The sequence below is a fragment of the Taudactylus pleione genome, unplaced genomic scaffold (assembly GCF_031769625.1).
Source record: "Taudactylus pleione unplaced genomic scaffold, aTauple2 ptg000093l, whole genome shotgun sequence".
Classification (NCBI taxonomy): Eukaryota; Metazoa; Chordata; class Amphibia; order Anura; family Myobatrachidae; genus Taudactylus; species Taudactylus pleione.
Genome location: NW_028284495.1, coordinates 33,633,973 through 33,652,706, shown reverse-complemented (window position 1 = coordinate 33,652,706; position 18,734 = coordinate 33,633,973). Strand labels below are relative to the sequence as shown.

Here is an 18,734-nt window from a genome sequence, read left to right as displayed (position 1 = left end):
GCTGGCCACTGGCTGATGACGTCAGGATCCTTTCCGTGAAGGTGATTTAGACCATTACCATGATTGATAACAATAATGAGTGAGGACCCTGACGTCATCAGCCAGTGTCCAGCGTCATTCCCTACCATCCAAGAGGGCATATAACTTGTGGAAAGCGTAGCGAGCCACCGAGCCGGAAGCATGGCGAGCGCAGTGAGACCGCGAGGGGACAACTTTTTCTTTAGGTGTGGATGACTTTCAGTACCTGTGTACGTAAAGTACACAAGTACCATTTAAAACATTAATTGGGTTATCTCTACAATGAGTCCGTAAAGTACACAAGTACCAATATTTTTTCTCCCGCTGGTTGTACAACCACGTATGCTTTAATTGAATGAATTTTCTTGCTGGAACTAGGTGACAGCATTAGCCGTAGCCAATATGATCAGATGTTTTTAAAAGATCATGTTGTTTTGTATATGTTTGTTAATAAACAAAGGACACTTGGGGGTAAATTTACTAAGATTTGAGATAGGTCGAGATGACCATCTCAGGTGATTTATTCATTTTTTTACTGCTTGCAAATTTACTAAAGGCAAAGTTGGGTAAGTTAAAGAGAGATTTCTCTCATCCCACTTGTAAAACTCGGGTGAGATACCAATCAGGCCAAATCAGAAGTACTTTTCACCAAAAACATACATCTCTCAAATTTACCAAAAATCGGTATGTCAAGTTCAGGTGAGATAGGAGCAAACTCTCAAAATCACTTTTCAAACTCTCAACCCCCTGATCTGCGAGATGGTCAGAAACATACACAAATCATTGTGATTTGTGTATGTTTCTTTCTGTAAATGGTGAAAATAGGTATAATCTGAAAAAAAATTATGTGAGGTCCCTCCCAAAAAGACTAACCAGCCCCGGGCTTGCCAGGCTGTCCTGGTTCTTAATTTACAGGGGAAAAAAAATGTGTAGGGTTCCACTGTAAATTACGAACGAGCAACAGGCAGCAGGGAAAGAGCTGGTTTTAAATATATGGAGAAAAAAAATGACGTGAGGTACCCCGTATATTTAAAACCAGCCCTGGACCCTTTCTAATGGGGGACTCATGCCACAGCCAGGGGTGCCCTTTCACCGGGCCCCCCAGCCGCAGCATCAGCCCTGACCGTTAGTCAGCCCAGGCCAGGGATCCCTGGGGAGTATGGGACTCCCCCAATAAAAGGTGTCACCCTCTCCAGGGCACCCCTGGCCTAGGCTGATAGCCCGGGGCTATCCCCGCCACCCCTGGGTGGTGGGTGGTCGGTTGATAGTGTAAGGTGTAGTGTAAAAATTTGATTTTTCATCATTGTCTTTACAGTGGAACTACAGGTCCCAGCAAGCATCCCCCGCATGCTGGTACTTGGAGAACCAAAAGTACCAGCATGCGGGGAATTAAGGGCCCACTGGTACCTGTAGTTCACCTGTAAAGAAAAGGTTAATAAAATACACAACACACTGTGAAAATAAAGCTTTAATGCATCCATAAACATACTTACACATACTCACCTGTTTCCAGATGTTCATGTCCCCTTGTCAACATAAAGTATCCCATCCAATTACCTGTAAAAAAAGATCCAATACTCACCTTTATGTCCCTCGATGTTCTCCACAGAAATCCAATACGTGGGCCGGATACAGTGTAACAACATGCTTCTGCATGCTATTACACTGCGCACAGATATATAAGTGTCACATATCAAATTAATCAGTGCAGTCTCCTGGTGCATCTTAGTCACATCCTATTTTCAAGCAATAGACTCTCAGCACTAGCAGAGTTGTACGAGACCTGGCAGCTCATTGGCATATTTAAGCTAGATGTATGAGGACACATCTGTTTGTCCTCAGATATGTATGTAGATATAGCATGCACACACACACACACACACACACACACACACACACACACATATATATTTTCCATAGACAAAAAGCCTTACGGTTTCACATGTCCCATTAAGGCTGCTTAGACGTGATCTGAAAATTCACAAAACCTACTGAATTTGTGCCACACAAACTTCAAAAAGCAATGAAATTACGATCATTAAGGCTGATGCCTTAATGGAAGTGTTCCTTGCGTAAAACAGATATGGTATGCCCTGACACCATGTGGTTAACTGCAGATTCAGCACTCTCAAAGAGTGAGAGTGAGAGTGCTGTCACTCACAAAATGGTGGAGCTGCTAATTCACAGAATTGTGTGCTCATTGGAATACACACCTGCAGTCTATGCAACTGAGGTCTGAGCAGTTATGTGGCACAATCATCCCACTCAGTGCCCACAATCTTCCCATAGAGGGGCTTATTCATCATACCTGAAATATTGAGGGAGGTAATTAGGTTTAGAATTCGTATGGAGTTCTACCTAATTACCGGAGGAATTCATCATTCCTCCTCCCTACAACTATCTATTCTGAAAAGCTGTAATTTTTGCTATGACAGCTTTTCTGGAAATAGATAGTTTTCCCTGCCTGCTCTAATTTACCGCAAATGAAATCCGTGCTGCACATGCGCTGTTACAATCGTAAACCCGGCGCATGTGCAGCACTACTTACGGCTGCGGTAGGTGTGTGTGCGCCCCCCCAACCCCCTCTCCCTCCTCTGCTCACCTCCCCCCGTCCCGCACTTACCTGCCCGCTGCAGCGCCTCTGTCCTGCTGGTCTATCAAGTGGTCTCCCAGCAGCACACAGTGCAGGTTTAGAAAAAAAATAAAAAATTCTAAACTTTATTGTGTTTTGCTGGTAGAACACAATGTCAGCATTGCAGACGGAGCCAGAGGACGCATCAGAGCGCCGGAGGGAGACGCCGGGGGACCTGCACAGCTGGAAGCAGGTAGGTCTGTCCTGCTATTCACCACCACACAGTGGCGAATAGTAACTCCATCAAATTCCGAAAATACATAATTTTCGGAATTTGATGAATACCATAATTTCCATATCCCCATACTAATATATGGGGAGTGTGAAAATTAACGCAGGGGAGCTTAGCAATCAGATATCAGTGATATCTCCTGTGCTAAGTGGCTTCATGAATACTAAAATAACATTATTTAAGGAAAATGTCCTTAAAAACATTATTTTAGCACAAAAAATGTCCTTAAAAACGTTATTTTAGCACAAAAAATGTCCTAAAAAACGTTATTTTAGCACAAAAATTTCGAACATCCTTCTCACTCCATACATCCATCTCATTCATTATACAAATTCAGCTTCCCAATTGCTAAAACGATCATACTCTGTCTATACATGTACACGATCTTCACCTCCATGCTGCTAAAACTTTCCCAATCCCTACAGCTGTGTGTTCTCCCAACTGTGCTAGTCTGCATTCCCTGATCCACACCAATTTGTCTTTCCCCATGTGCACCGCCCTGTCTTCCTGCATCCATGCCACTGTGTTTATTTCCATTTGCAGTTTGCCTTGCCCCAGCCACATCACTCTGTCTTCCCCTCATCTCTGCCACTCAGTCTTCCTCCATCTGCACCACTCTGTCCCTCCCAACCGCACCAATCTGTCTTCCCCAATCCCTATTGTTGTGTGTTCTCCTATTGTGCTAGTCTGTATTCCTCATTAGCACCAACCTGTCTTTACCCATCTGTGCTGCTCTGTCTTCCTGCATCCATGCTACTCTGTATTCCCCACTCATGTTGCTCTGTTCCCCCAAACCATGCCACTCTGTCTCCCCCCGATGTGCACCACTGTTTTCAACCCATCTGCATCAATTTGGCTTGCCCCCATCTGTACTGCTTATCTTCCCCTCTGCACGCCTTTCTGTCTGCCCCATCCACAATGCCCTGTCTTCTCCCCCATCCACCATACTCTGATCTCATTAGTGCAGCTCTATATTCTGCTCAGACCTCAGTTACATAGACTGCATTTTTGTATTCCAATGAGCACACAATTCTGTGAGTTAGCAGCTCCACCATTTTGTGAGTGACAGCAATCTCACTCTGTGAGAGTGCTGAATCTGCAGTTAACCACATGGTGTCAGGGCATACCATATCTGTATTAAGCAAGGAACACATCCAATAAAGCGTCAGCCTTAATTATCATAATTTTACTGCTTTTTGAAGTTTGTGTGGCACAAATTCAGTAGGTTTTGTGAATTTTCAGATCATGTCTAAGCAGCCTTAATGGGACATGTGAAACCGTAAGGTTGTCTATGGAATTTCATAGCTTTTTTTATAATTTATTAACCATCAGAGTTTTGACGAGTAAAGCGGGCCACCTGCAGGGCAGTAGGACAACAAATAGGTCATTAACACGGGTGGAGGAGCAGACAGCACACAGGAGGTGTTTTAAGGGTGCAGAGGGAGAAACGGCTGTGGGGGCAGGCTTCAGGTGTGTGGGGCAGTGGCAGCAGCAGGGGTGTGGAGAAGTGGCAGCAACAGGGCCGTGCACAGAAGCATCAGCGGGCGACAGAGGGACTCACTGGTTCTGGGCATGCACCTGAGAAAATCAATTCAATAAGACACAGATGATGGACATATCAGTGAGATCCATTAATGCATTGTTTAAAAAAATGAATGTGTAATATAGAAAAAAAAAAAAAAAGACGTGCCCCCACAGGACAACCAGCATCGAGCTTTGGAGCCCCAGTGCTGGTTGTGCTAAACACAGGAGACAAACAACGTAGGGGTTCCCTGTATAAAGCACAACCAGCACCAGACTAAATGAGAGCCAGTCTTGGTTACCAAAATACAGGGGACAAACGACATAGGGGTCCCCTAAAAAATGTAATTCTCCCATAGAGAATTCTGGAGGGAGGGGGCATGGTGTTTAAGGGGCTACACCTCAAAATCTTGGGTACCGGGCTGAAATTTGGCATTGGCTGGCAGAAATTTTGCTCGGTGCTGCATGCCAAATTTCAGGGCAAAACATAGAAAATTAGGACTTGAGAGTTATCTAAATTTCCAACTGTCAGTTTTTTCTGACACTCAATTAGGACTACTTTTCTGCTGTTTTCTATGATGGATTTTTGGGAAGGCATAACTAAGGGTAGGGGGCAAAATTAGACTTGGGGTTTGTTTTATTAGGTAACTATTGTTCAATGGTAGGTGCTTCTGGGGTTTAGGTAAATTAGAAAGTTACAGTTTTAAACTATTACCTCATGAATCAGCCATTATAGAGATAGGAAGTTTCAACACAGCCTCAGTATAAGCGTCTATCAGGTGTTCTTACTGTGGCTTCACTTGGGTGCACCAAGATGACAGGTCAGTGCAGGTGGTAGCGGCAGATGGGCTCGGGGGGAGGAAGCAGCTTTAAGTTATGGCAGGAACCCAGGGGGGCAGCAGGCCGGGACCCGGGGTGTTAGTTGTGGAGGGGGAAGCAACCGGGGAAGTAACAGCAGACAGATGCAGGCTCAGAGCTGAAAGATCCATGATACTAGCATCTGTGTATAAATAAACACAGAAGCATGGATGGGATCAGTGAGACCCATCTATGCTTCTGTGATAAAAAATAAAAAAAAGGCGTGGCTCTACCTCCCCAAAAAGGCAACCAGCACTGGGCTAAGGGAGACCCAGTACTGGTTGTGCTAAACACAGGGGACAAATGACAAAGTGGTTCCCTGTAATAAGCACAACCAGCACCAGGCTTTTCAAAACCAGTCCACCGCTCCAGGGGTGCTGGGGATAGCCTGGGCCTGGGTTGCCCTGGAGAGCATGCGGGGGAGGCTTGCTGGGACCTGTAGTTCCACTGTAAAGACAATGATGAAAAATTAATTTTTACACTACACCTTACACTATCAACCCGCCACCCACCACCCAGGGGTGGTGGGGATAGCCCCGGGCTATCAGCCTAGGCTAGGGGTACCCTGGAGAGGGTGACGCCCTTATTGGGGGAGTCCCATACTCCCCAGGGATCCCTGGCCTGGGCTGACTAACGGTCAGGGCTGATGCTGCGGCTGGGGGGCCCGGTGAAAGGGCACCCCTGGCTGTGGCATGAGTCCCCCATTAGAAAGGGTCCAGGGCTGGTTTTAAATATACGGGGTACCTCACGTCATTTTTTTTCTCCATATATTTAAAACCAGCTCTGTCCCTGCTGCCTGTTGCTCGTTCGTAATTTACAGTGGAATCCTACACCCTACACATATATATATACATACACACACACACACACACACACACACACACACACACATACTGAAATGTAACTCCAATTTACTATTGCGAATGGAGATAGGGCTTATGTTATAAGGTTAAAGGAAAAGTAGCATATGTGTATAAAATAAAGGTACTGTGTTATTCCAATCTGTGTGTATTGTAAACGTGCTGTTTACACATAGGATGATATTAATTCGGTTCTACTCGGTTCCGTTCGTTTTTTTTTACCGAAGCTTATTGGCTAAAACTTGTGACAGCTGAAACCCAATAAGATTCGGGGAAAAAAAACCAAACGGAACCGAGTAGAACCGAGCCTGCACATCCCTATGTATAATAGGTATGTAATGGTGTCTTGGTACCTAGCAATTGACTGAACTACAGTGGCATGAGCTCAGAAGATACCAGAAGGTTCTGGCTGCCTAAAACTGGTTAGGTCTAGTTCTACAGACTGTGCACAGGGACTGAGAGAAAGTGACAGCTGGAGAAAGGGGTCAGTTAGAGTTGATTTGGCCCTGAGAAATGGCTGAAAGAAGAGGGAGTGATCTGGAGTCCGGTATCTTATAAAGAGATGGAGCCCGTGCTCCCTAGTGTGAGGAGTCTGGCGGCTGACAGCGGGGAGCTCGTATAGGGTGGTGATCTGCGCTTCACAGAAATAGTGAAAAATGGGGATAGGGGTATGTGAGGAAAGAGGGGTATGAGAGGGCAACTAATGCGGCACTGTGAGGGTAGGGATGTCCCACGGAGGAATCTATATATAGAAGGTTATACCACATGTGCTTCAGTCTGGTGTTTTGCAGAGAGGGAGGTAGGTGGGGGGGAAGGGGGGTGGGGGTATTGGCAAGTATGCTCTTTGGTATTGACCCTATGTATTCAGGTGTGTGTATATGTGTAAGGGAGTATTGGGTCAATGAGTGGTGTAGGGACAGAGGACAAACAATGGATATAGGTCCAATGTGTTTATTAAAAGAGTTAGATCATATAAGTAGGATAAAAGTTCTTGAAAACAGTTCAAATCCCGTATTGTGGTATTCTGACTCGGTGGGGAAGTAAGTCAGCCCTTTTAGGGGGCTACTTTCCGTGCAATACACAAGTATTTGCTGGTTGTGCAAAATATGGGGGACCCCTACATCATTTGTCCCCTGTATTTTGGCAAGCAGGACTGGTTCTGACTAGCCCAGTACTGGTAGTGCTTAAATACAGGGGACCACTATGCTGTCTGTCCCCTGTATTTTCACAACAAGGACCGTCAGTGTAAACCCCAGGGCTGGTTGTGCTTTTGAGGAAGGGGTCACCTTACACAATCAACCTGGCACCCATTTCCCAGGGGTGCCATTGATAGCTCCGGGCTATCAGCCTAGGCATGGGATGCCCAGTAGAGGGACCCCTTTATTGGGGGGCCTTAGCTCCCCAGGCCTGGGCTGACTAGTGGTCAGGAGTAATGCTTTGGCCGGGGGACCCGGTGAAAGGGCTCCCCTGGCTGTGGCACTACCCCCCAACTAGAAAGGGTCTAGTGCTGGTTCCACTCATTTTTCCCCTGTATTTGCAGACCCAGCATCGGATCCGAGCCCAAGGCTGGTTTCACCAAATACAGGGGACCCCTATGTCGATTGTCCCCTGTATTTTGGCAACTAGGCCCGGCAGTGAAAAGACCAATGCTAGTTGTGCTTCGGGGGTTACATAAATTTGTTATAGAGAGAGAGAGAGAGAGAGAGAGAGAGAGAGAATATATAATATATATATATATATATATATATATATATATATATACACACACACATATATATATACACACACACACATATATACACACACATACATACACACATAAGCAAATGTTCCTCCGGCACACTGTTATCTTAGGGCTCACTGCCCAACTGGCTCCGGTGCCCTCCTCATGGGGTGAAATATCCTAGTGCATATAATCCAAAATGACAGGCGGCACTCAGAGACTTATAATGCCATAAACCCTCACCATTTATTTAGGGGTTTATGGATTTATAAGTCTCTGAGTGCCACGTGCCATTTTGAATTTATATATATATATATATATATATATATATATATATATATATACATACATACATACATACACACACTTGTAGCTATCTTGTCACTTGTAGCTATCTTGTAGCTAGTAAGAAATGTAAACATCCACATTGCTTTAAAGAATTTGATATCAAACATGTACTCACATGTACCACGACACATGTAATTTTCAGTATAAAATAATATGCCTCTGTGTCTTTATTATGCGGGACAAACCATATGGCTTTGCATCATACATGCTTACCCTCCCGGGAGGCTCCAGATTTTTCGGGTAACCCACTGCACCCCCAGAAGGGTAGGCACTTCTCCTGCTTTCTGCCCACTTCACTAGGAATGTGGAGAATATAACCAGTGATCGGCGGGTCTGTATGTGGTGGGCGGGGCCTAATGATGCAATTCTATGATAATTGCATCATTTAGCCCCTCCCCCTATTTAAAGGTCAGTGACTTCCCACGAGGGCAGGGCTTAATGACATGACTCACCCAGTCCAACCTCCAACTCCGCCCACCTGCATCTCCTCACCAGGCTTCTCCCGGGGAGGAGTATTGAAAAGTCGGCATGTATGCTTTGCATCGATCTGCTACAGCATTTGATTGGCCCTGAATGGTAGAGAGTCTGATCAACCAGTGGCTTGCCACTTTTAAGACAGGAGGGCATAGTCTGACATCACTTATATATATATCATAATAGATCATGTGTCAGAGTCCCTATAGGGGGGGTTGGGCTAGGGCAACCCTTGGCAAGGTAGCTAAATGCTAGTATTAGTCCTTATTATGTGTAATGTTCTTTGTCTAGGTTATTGTGTTTTGCGTTTCATACTATATGTTCTTATGTAATTTTGAGGTTTCATGATATGGATTTTTTTTTCTTTTAGTCACCTGAACCACTGACGCTCCCCCCATAGGCATAGTAGACTGATCCGGCTGCTGCTTTAGCAGCCACGAGCAGTCTCGATTGTGCTGGGCTGCTGTGACTTAAGAGGGAGGGGGAGCATGGGCCGGACCCGGGCCCCCGTTGAGCCCCTCCAGCAAGTCCGGGCAATTAATACCCGCTCCCCCTTCCTCTCGGCGCCTCTGCCCCTAATGAATGGGTCCGTTAGATAAAACATGTGGAAAACTAGCGTTTCTGCAAGTGTAACAGGCCCATAAGTGATGATGAATAGGTCCCTTAATATATTTCTATTGTGAACACATTATTATTATTATTATTATTATTAACAGTTACTTATATAGCGTAGCAAATTCTGTTGCGCTTTACAATTTGAATCAACATTAACATTTTACTGGGTTGTAAAAGACAGACATACGTAAAAGACATACATGAAGGTAAGAGGGCCCTACTCACAAGCTTACAATCTATAGGGAAATAGGTGTTGATACACAAGGATAGGTGCTACATATAGCAAATTGATTCAGCCCGATTGCAGATGTTCTTGGTGGACTGTATAATCCAATCACACTGGAAAGTTGGCCTAGGGTTAGGAGGATGATAAATTGAAGAAAGAAGATGTGATAGGTGTTTACTATAAGAAGGGAGTTAGATAGGGAAGCTATAAAAGGTTAGGTGGGCAGTCATGGAATCTGATAAGCTTGTCTGAAGAGGTGAGTTTTCAGAGAACGCTTGAATGTTTGGAAACTAGTGGAAAGTCTTATTGTGCATGGGAGGGCGTTCCACAGGGTGGGTGCAGCCCGAAAAAAGTCCTGTAACCGTGCATGGGAACAAGTAATGCGCGGAGATGAGAGACCAGATCTTGTGCAGAGCGGAGAAGTCGGGTTGGAAGATATTTTGATATAAGTGAAGAGGTGTATGTTGGTGTGGTTTGGTTAATAGCGTTATGTGTAAGTGTATGTATTTTAAATTGAATACGGTAGAAGACCGGTAATCAATGGAGGGACTGACAGAGTGAATCAGCAGACACTGAACGTTTGGTGAGAAAGATCAGCCTTGCAGCTGCATTCAAAATGGTTTGTAGTGGGGAGCTTGGGAAGACCAATAAGGAGACTATTGCAATAGTCAATGCGGGAAATAATGAGTGCATGTATTACAGTTTTTGCAGTGTCTTGTGTAAGATATGGTCAAATTTTGGCTATGTCTTTTAGTTGTATGTAACAGGATTTAGAGACAGATTGAATGAAGGGAACAAAAGACAGTTCAGAGTCAAGGATGATAACTAGGCAGCGAGCTTGTGAGGTGGGGCTGATTGTCGAGTTGTCAACAGTAATAGAGATATCAGGTTGGTAACTACTATTGGCCGGTGGAAATATAATCAATTTTGTTTTGGATATATTAAGTTTGAGGTGGCGAGATGACATCCAAGATGAAATGGCAGAGACACGTTCAGTGACACGGACCAAGCATAATTAACCTTCAAGACAAATAATGTACAAAAGATTTTTGCATTTGTTTATAAAACATTTGATAATTTATTATTGAAGCACATAATCTAATGCAACTCTCTATATACTGCAAGTCATTATTTTCTAGTTACAGCTAACTATCAACAGCTCCATCCCTCTAAATGACTTTGAGCTTCATGGTTCAAGAGAATGATTTATAGATGACAATCATTAAAATGGAATATTCGTATATATTAATTAGAAGAGACTACAGGCAGATGCCTCAAATTCACATTTACCATCTAACTGAATTACGAAAATGCAACAGAATGACTAAACTTGAGATTCTTTATAGGAATTTCTAATTGCCTATGTAAGATAAATTAGCAGCAGCCCAAATGTAATATTACAAAAAGTAGATTACTGTAGCAGTTGGCAATACCTTTGCAAGGACTAATAGCAAATTATCTTTTCAACCAGATAAAAGGTACTATTCCTAAATACTGAAACAGTTCTTCTTACAATAACAAAGTTAAGAAAAATGGTCAGTGGTCACTAGATGGCGCCACTATAGCTACTTATAAATACTGTAAATAAATGTTTTACATTATTTTTAACAAGTATCCTGTACAGCAATTGAGGAGCAAAATAAATTTAAAAAGTCCACAGTCTGATCACAAGCTTTCACTCATTTGAACACATTGAATTAATCAACTTCTTTAAATATAAATGAAAATGGAGGGGGACATTGCTTTGAAATATTGAATTAAAATTAACGGATGCATATAGGATTTAGATTTAGTTGTGTTTCAATCAGTTGTAGACACAGTAAGAAGTGTTTTATGGCTGATTTGTCAGTTTGTGTGTACAATAATTTCATTTTTCTCCAATCTCCCATACAAGTTAAATAAACCTAGAATAATTAGGAGTTTCAATTGTGTATTCAGCAGAAGAGAAAATGTTACTTATGAGATCGAAAGGATAAGCCTAGTGTGCATTACACATTTGTGTTCTGGTCTTCAGCCTTAACTTGATAAAGGGGCTGATTCTGAGTCAGATGCACAGTGGCTGTGCTTGCGTGATGCCATAGAAGCCTGAGTTACTACCTCATGCTAATGCAGGTTTCCATATGGCTAAAGCCACGGCCATCATCACTAGCATTGGAACGTGCACCAGCCACATGCTAGGTGTGAGAGATCCATTTAAAACAAGTTTACCTTCCCTGTATGTGCGACTCAGTCTGTAGTCTAATTGTGCATACACACGGGACGACCGTCAGAGATAACAATATTGCTGAATGATCTCCTGGGTGTGCTGGATGATCGATATCGATCATGCAGCACACCACCAACGACGGCCAATGACCCACGATCAACAAGCGTGGATCCCTATAGCAACCTGGTCGATATCGACCAGGTTCACCTGCATGCACGGGCGCTGGATGATATTGTTATCATCGGTACCTGCCCGCGCATCGCAGGCCATTGGTGGGTTGGAAGGGACCAAAAAAATTTACTAAATGAATGACATCGTGCATATCGAGCATGTTAATCGTCCCGTGTGTACGCACCTTAACTTAACAGACAGAACAGTTCTGTGTGACCGCATTGTCCCCCCCCCAGAATGTGCACACTTATTTTCAATTAAGGACTTTACTTTATTTTCTCTCTCAGGCAGGGCCGGCAACAGAAGTAATGGGGCCCGGTACACACACTTTTTGTAGCCCCCCCCCTGGGGGAGGGAGGAGGGTGGAGGAGAGAGAGAAAGAGAGAGAGAGAGAGAGATGAGAGGGGGGGAGCGAGAGAGAAAAATGAATGAAAAAAGTAAGGAACTGACCTGTCACCAAGCAGGCATCTTCCACAGGAGGATGCAGGACCGCATGCCTGACTGTAAGGTCTCGTCTAGCCACGATACCAAACCTAGGAACACAGGCCAGACTCCTTTGATCATCATTTTGCGCCGGGGTCGGTCACTAGATTGTGACGTCGGGCACCTGGCAACACCAGCGTCAGAGAGAAGGTAAGAGGCGCAAAGAGAAAATAAACACTACAGTGGGGAGAGGAGGAGATGGGAGGGAAACGAGGGGGAGGAGACAGGAGGGAAGGGGAGGAGGAGGGTTGGACCGCTTCCTCCTTCTCTGTTATTGCCTGCAGCAGTGTACAGTAATGAGTCAGCCAGACTCATTACAGTACTGATCTCAATACCGCTGCAGGCCCCCTCATTACCACAAGCCCCGATGCAATTCACCTGCTGCACCGCCGGACATTACACCATGGACCATGCAGTAACGGGGCCCATACATGCAGAGCAGGCAGCAGTTACATCTCAGTTTGTCTCTGGGCCACTCCAGGACCCCTAGAATCTAGGGGCCCAGTACGGCTGTGCCCCTAGTCCCCTCCTGTCGCCGGGCCTGCTCTCAGGGGTACAGTATATTTACTAAAGTGAGTTTTTAGAAGCTGAAATGTTGCCCATAGCAACCAGATTCTAGCTATTACTTTCTAGAAAGTGCTAGTTAATTGTTAAGTAGAATCTGATTGGTTGCTATGGGCAACATCTCCATTTCTAAAATGCACACTTTAGTAAATATACCCCTCGAAGGCAACGTATACACTTAAAGCAAAATGTGTTTCTTCTATGATTGAACTATCTTGTTAAGATTAATAAGTGTGAGCCAAAATTATAAAGCAACCATTCAAGAATACAGGAAAACCTGATATATAGGTCTATTTGCCAAGCCCTCTGAGCCTGCCCCTCTTCTGCACATGTAACATCAAAACAAAATGATAAGGAACAGGGCCGCCAGGCCATGAAGAAGTTGAGCACCCAGAGCATGCTAAGGATGCATACTCTGCTTCACTCTCTAGGCTGCATGGTGCCATTCCAGGCACTCTGCAAGCCAAATACAGGTGTCACTGAGTGGCAATTGTGCTAGTGTGCTGCAACACCACTTGCACACTAGTACTTGCGTGGCGACACCACTTGCACACATCTACTTGCGGCCCTGTGTAATAGCTACAGTTAGGCATCACTGGTGACAGCTTTCACTGGGGCTCTCTGGAGAAGGCTTCCCCATGCAAGTCAGCAAAATGTTCTGGAAGAAATGCTTTATTACTGAAATAAAACCTTTTTCAAAATATAAGAAATATATATTCTATTATTCTCATTTATTTATTTTAACCTTTTATATATATATTTTAATTTCCCCCTTTTTTGTGGAAAGTGAAACTTGAAGCCTGTGTGGAGGTTCCAGTGTGCTGCCCATGTGTGAACCTGCAAAGCCATGTTACGCATGGCAAAAGCTTCCCGTACATTTGTTGCTGCCAGCCAATGACACTGGCTAACTATGTAACACTCTGGTGCCCGGGCCAAAATGTATTGGCAAATCAGTCAAAAATGTTCTATACATGGAGATAAAAATCGTGATTATCTGTTAGTATATAGGCGCATTAGGTGCGGGAATAGCAAAAATCCCACACCTGCAGGTGCGATATTCTTGTTATTCAATTAGACGCTGGTTTTTTTATTTTTCTAGTGCCAGGTGGGGTTTTTTTTTTGCACACCTCTAGAGGACCACCAATTTTTCCTAAAATCCATATTTTTAGGAAATAATGGTCGTGAAATGCTCTGGGACCCCGGCGGCACCCTTCCTAATGACTGATTAAGCAATTGGAAGTTTCTAATTAGCTTATTCAGTTAGTAAATACTCACCTTTCGAAGAGCTGTTTTGTTCCTCCAGTGTCAGGACCCAGTCTCCTGCAGCAGCAGAGTATGTTGTGTAAGTGTATGTAAGTGTGTGTGTGTCCCTTGTGTGTGAGAGCACCCCCAGAACTACATCTCCCAGCAGCCCCCTCGGCTCCCTTCAGCCCCCTCCCCAGTGAAAATATGGAAGGGAAATGACCGGGAGCCGGAGACCAACAGACCAGTAAGTATAAGTTTTTCCTCTTCTCTCACTTCACAGGGGTTTCAGTGCTGAAAACCCAGTGTGCATTTTTTTTTAGTTGAATACCATAGATATCGGGAGCACGCATACCTGCATTATTCCACAATAGGGCACGAGGTTTTAAAACTTCCGTCAATGCCCACCGGTTTCTAAGCCCCTATCCCACTAAAAACCTACCAAATCTGCAGTTTTCACACTTTGTGTGTGTGTGTTTGGGGGGGGGGGGAGGGGAATTTTCACTAATGGCACTAGCCAGGGCAGGTGACATAACAGGGGGCACTCGGAATGGGGTCCCCCTGCCAAAATGTCAACCACCACTAGACTGATCAGCCCAGGTCTGACATTTTTTAGGCCCAAACAGGAAATTGATAAAGGAAATACAGATAGATTTTTGCAATGTCTTTACTGTATGTTCATTACTGTTCGGACAATTTCATGTGCAATGTAGCCGGGAGGTGGAACATTACAGTCTACATCCACTTAGAGTCTCCTGAGGCGGTGGTCATGTGTAAGTTTTGAAGGAGCAATGAAAAACATTTATGTGTAAGGTGGAATTCCTACAGCTTGTGTTACAGAGTGCAGAGGAGAAATAGAAATATCATTAATCTTTAAAGAGCAGCCTATGGTGTGTTGCCAAAACGCTCCGCTTGGTGCATGCTATGAAATATTTATTTCCACTGCCTGGGCTGTCTCCAATTAGTTTTATTACCCCTGACTTACATTAGGAAAAACAGCATACAGTATATCATTCCCACAGAATACACATACATACACTTATTATATGTACAAACCTTGCTGTACACATTTACATCAATATATATTCAAAACAAATCATTAACACATGTACAGTATCTCATTTATATCATACTAGCCAACTATTCCTCATTGTCAGGGAGACTCCCTGAAATAGTAGCAATCTCCCTGATTTCCTCTTACCCCCTTTATGAAGCGGTTATATAACAAAAACTCCAGAGATATATACATTTAAATGGGATCATTAGTATTATTTCCCTGCATTGGTTATAAGGCACAATGATCCCTACGGCTACATGCATTTTCTGAGAAGTATCATTGTGTTTTCATCAACAAGTAGATCTTACTAACTGCTTTGGGGCTCATTTACATTTGGATGTCAGTCAATGTTATGGCACATATCGAAGATATATCAGAACACGCCCACTTACCGCCGCACTCATAGGCGTTGCTTTCACAATTTCCCTGAAATGCTTTTTCAAAAGTAGACAAGTTAGATTTATATACACATAGTATGTAAATATAATTCGACATACTGTACCTTTCGTCGAAGAGATGGAGCTTTTGAGAGCTTCAGAAAAGTTAGATGTGGCTTAAAGTCTTTACTGCCAGTAATGTCCACACCCACATCTGTGAAACTTCGTATCACTGCATCTATCAACAAAATAAACCTTTTGATATTCCACATATGTTCAATGCCCTAAATAGAATAATGGGGAGGTATGCAATAATGTAAAGGATTATTAAAAAGAAGTGTCACATAATATTAAGGCTTGCAGAGTACAACCAATCACAAATAAAGCAACAACCTCACCCAATCTCATTCAGAGCTCATGGTACTAGCACATCACAATGGGTTACAATATTTGGTATGTTCTCATAGGAAAGCCAGCTATTTTCCCAGCTTCTCCTAAGTAAATTCAGGCTAGGCAGTGTTGTGCTCCTCATTGTAGGCCCTCATGCAAAAAATGTGATTTATAAATAAGATGGTGAAGATGATACATTTACAAGGATTGTCAATGTTAAATATGGGATTTAAGAGCCCCTTTGCTCCCTGCAAATAGGATTTGTTTTCCCTGCCCTGAGAGGTGGTGGTGATTATACTTCTAATACCAAGTGCGTCTTGAAAGCGATCATTAAACATCAAAATGTCATGAAACTGATATACAGATATAGCAAGCATTAAAGCAATATTTGACACAGTACAACTTAATGTGTGCAGTGTGAATTGAATCTTTAAAGAAACCTATTGCATCACGTTACCATAGTTTCTCGATGTCAAGTTTCAATTACCAGTTTTTATTTACACACATTACTCTTATTCTGCCACCAGAGGACACCATTGAACCAATCTGAAGTGAACATGCGTGATAGTTGTTCTCCTGACAGAATCCAACTTTGAATGTATATTCTATGACTACTAGTATACACTAATCATACCTCCTACCCAATTACAGTAATGAGAACCTCTCTGTGAGATCATGACTGCATCACAATGAATGTGTGGCAATGCCTTCCAATGGCATGTTTAATACAGCTCTGAAAAGTTAGGTCCTTTCCAACTCCTCATCTCTCCCAAAAACATATTTGCACTGCTGCATGCCTCAGTATGGCACCTGCTCACTACTATTCTGTTGTGCCGAGCAAGAGTGAGCAGGACATAACCTATCAACATTCCGGTCAGAGAGAACATTCCACTTAAACCTGTAGAAATAGGAAGTATAAGAGTACAGCAATGTCCATGTTACTGGGACAACACTTCTGTAGGGTGCACCCTGCGTACTAGATGTCCCTCTTTTCTGTGCAGTGGAACACCAAATAGGCCCCTTTTTTGTACCTGTCACTGCATGAGAGCAGCAACACATGCCTCTTCTATTTAGCAACTAAAAGTAACTTGGTCGCCCATTTATGAATGATCGGATTTACTGCCCATTAAGTATCATTGTCATCACCACTTTTTGGATTAATAACAGATGTATCAGATGTAAAAGGAATTTTCCCACCGGGAGAGCACCTCTGATTCCAAGCTGTCCTGGTAAAGAGTCTACAGTGTATTGACAGTTATTGCTAACACAATACATTTGGATGGATCAGTGGAGCAAATAGCCTGCCAGTAAGGGATCAGAAGAACCCTATTGGGCGATGCAATCACCAAAGGACTAATATTTTAACTGTCTCAGTCTGGGTAGATCCGACTCGGGACTCTTAAGTATGACTGACGTGCATAGGAAACTAGGTTGCTTGATGATACTTTGGCTCATGGGTATGAACAGGAGCTTTGGTACACTAGTGACAGGGTAGGAACCACAAACTTGTGATATGCATGGATACTGGACTGGAACTGGAGAGAACAGACCAGGTCTACTGGGTGACTCCTTGTCTAGTGACCTGTGAAAGCCAGTAAGACCAGGAATATACCCCAGGGACAAGGGTGCCCCCCCAGAACTCAGAATAGTATAGTACTGGTAGATAGGAAATCAGAACTCAATCCAGGAATTGGAGTCTCTTGTAGTCAGAGTACAACTTGCAGAAACTAACTCTGGTACTGCTCTAACTCAAGACCTGGAACTGGAACCAGTGAGCAACTCAGAAACTGAGAATCAGGATAAGTAATACAGCTTACTGGACACCTCAGTGTACAGACCATATACTGCACACTGAACCCTAGCCTTGGAACCAGCACCCTTCTCTGTACCAGCCAAAGGCAATAGCACACAGTGAAGGGAAACCAATACAAGGTCAGCACAACAGTATAACCTGATAACCTGGACAACCACTGAGCATAGAGTAAAACAGTATAAGTACTTGCATGCACTGTCCCAGTGGTATGACGGAATGAAGACTGTGGCTGTTCTTACTGGCTCTGCACTGAGGTGTAACAAGATGCTATGCAGTGTGGAAGCTGTTGCGCCAATAGGTGATGGTACACAGCAGCAGATGGAAAGCAATATACATGCTGGCTGAAACAAAGTGGTTGGAGCAGGTCTGAATGCAGTGTGGACAATGCAGTGCTACAGGTAATGGAACACAGCAGCAGATGGAAGGCAGGTCTGTATGCAGCATGGAAGCTGCGGCACTGACAGGTGATGCTACACAGCGGCAGGTGGAAAGCTGGAAGTTGCAAACTCACTGGCTGACTGGAGTAGAAGAAGCAGCTGTATACAGCAAGGCTTCTATGCTCTGCGCAGATGTTAAATAGTGAGAATCTACGAAGTAGCAGATAGAGGCCCCCATTTAGTAACGAGTTTTATCACCAAAATTAGTGATAAATTTCACTGTGTATGATAAATAGTGTTCCAGCCAATCAGCTCCCAACTGTCATTTTTCTAACAGTTGACAGTTGGGAGCTGATTGGCTGGAGCATCATTTATCACACACAGTGAAATTTATCACTCGTTTTGGTGACAAAACTCGTTACTAAATGAAGCCCAGAGTCACAGATGACACAATTACAGTATACAGGAGTAAACCTGGGGCCTAGAACTATCCTGGGTAGCAACACGTTGTTCAGGTCATGGGTTGCTTACAGGAACTGGTTAAAAT

The 18,734-nt window shown here is 43.7% G+C and overlaps 1 protein-coding gene across 2 annotated transcripts in view; it reads right to left on the bottom strand.

Moving 5' to 3' along the window:
• LOC148526938 (uncharacterized) overlaps positions 1-18,734 on the bottom strand; it is a 109,291-nt gene that overhangs the window by 11,970 nt on the left and 78,587 nt on the right. For both annotated transcript variants that reach the window (XM_088469810.1, XM_088469809.1), the window contains exon 6: positions 15,733-15,845. In XM_088469810.1, coding sequence (XP_088325936.1) covers positions 15,733-15,845 — 113 coding nt within the window. The remainder of the gene's footprint in view (positions 1-15,732; positions 15,846-18,734) is intronic.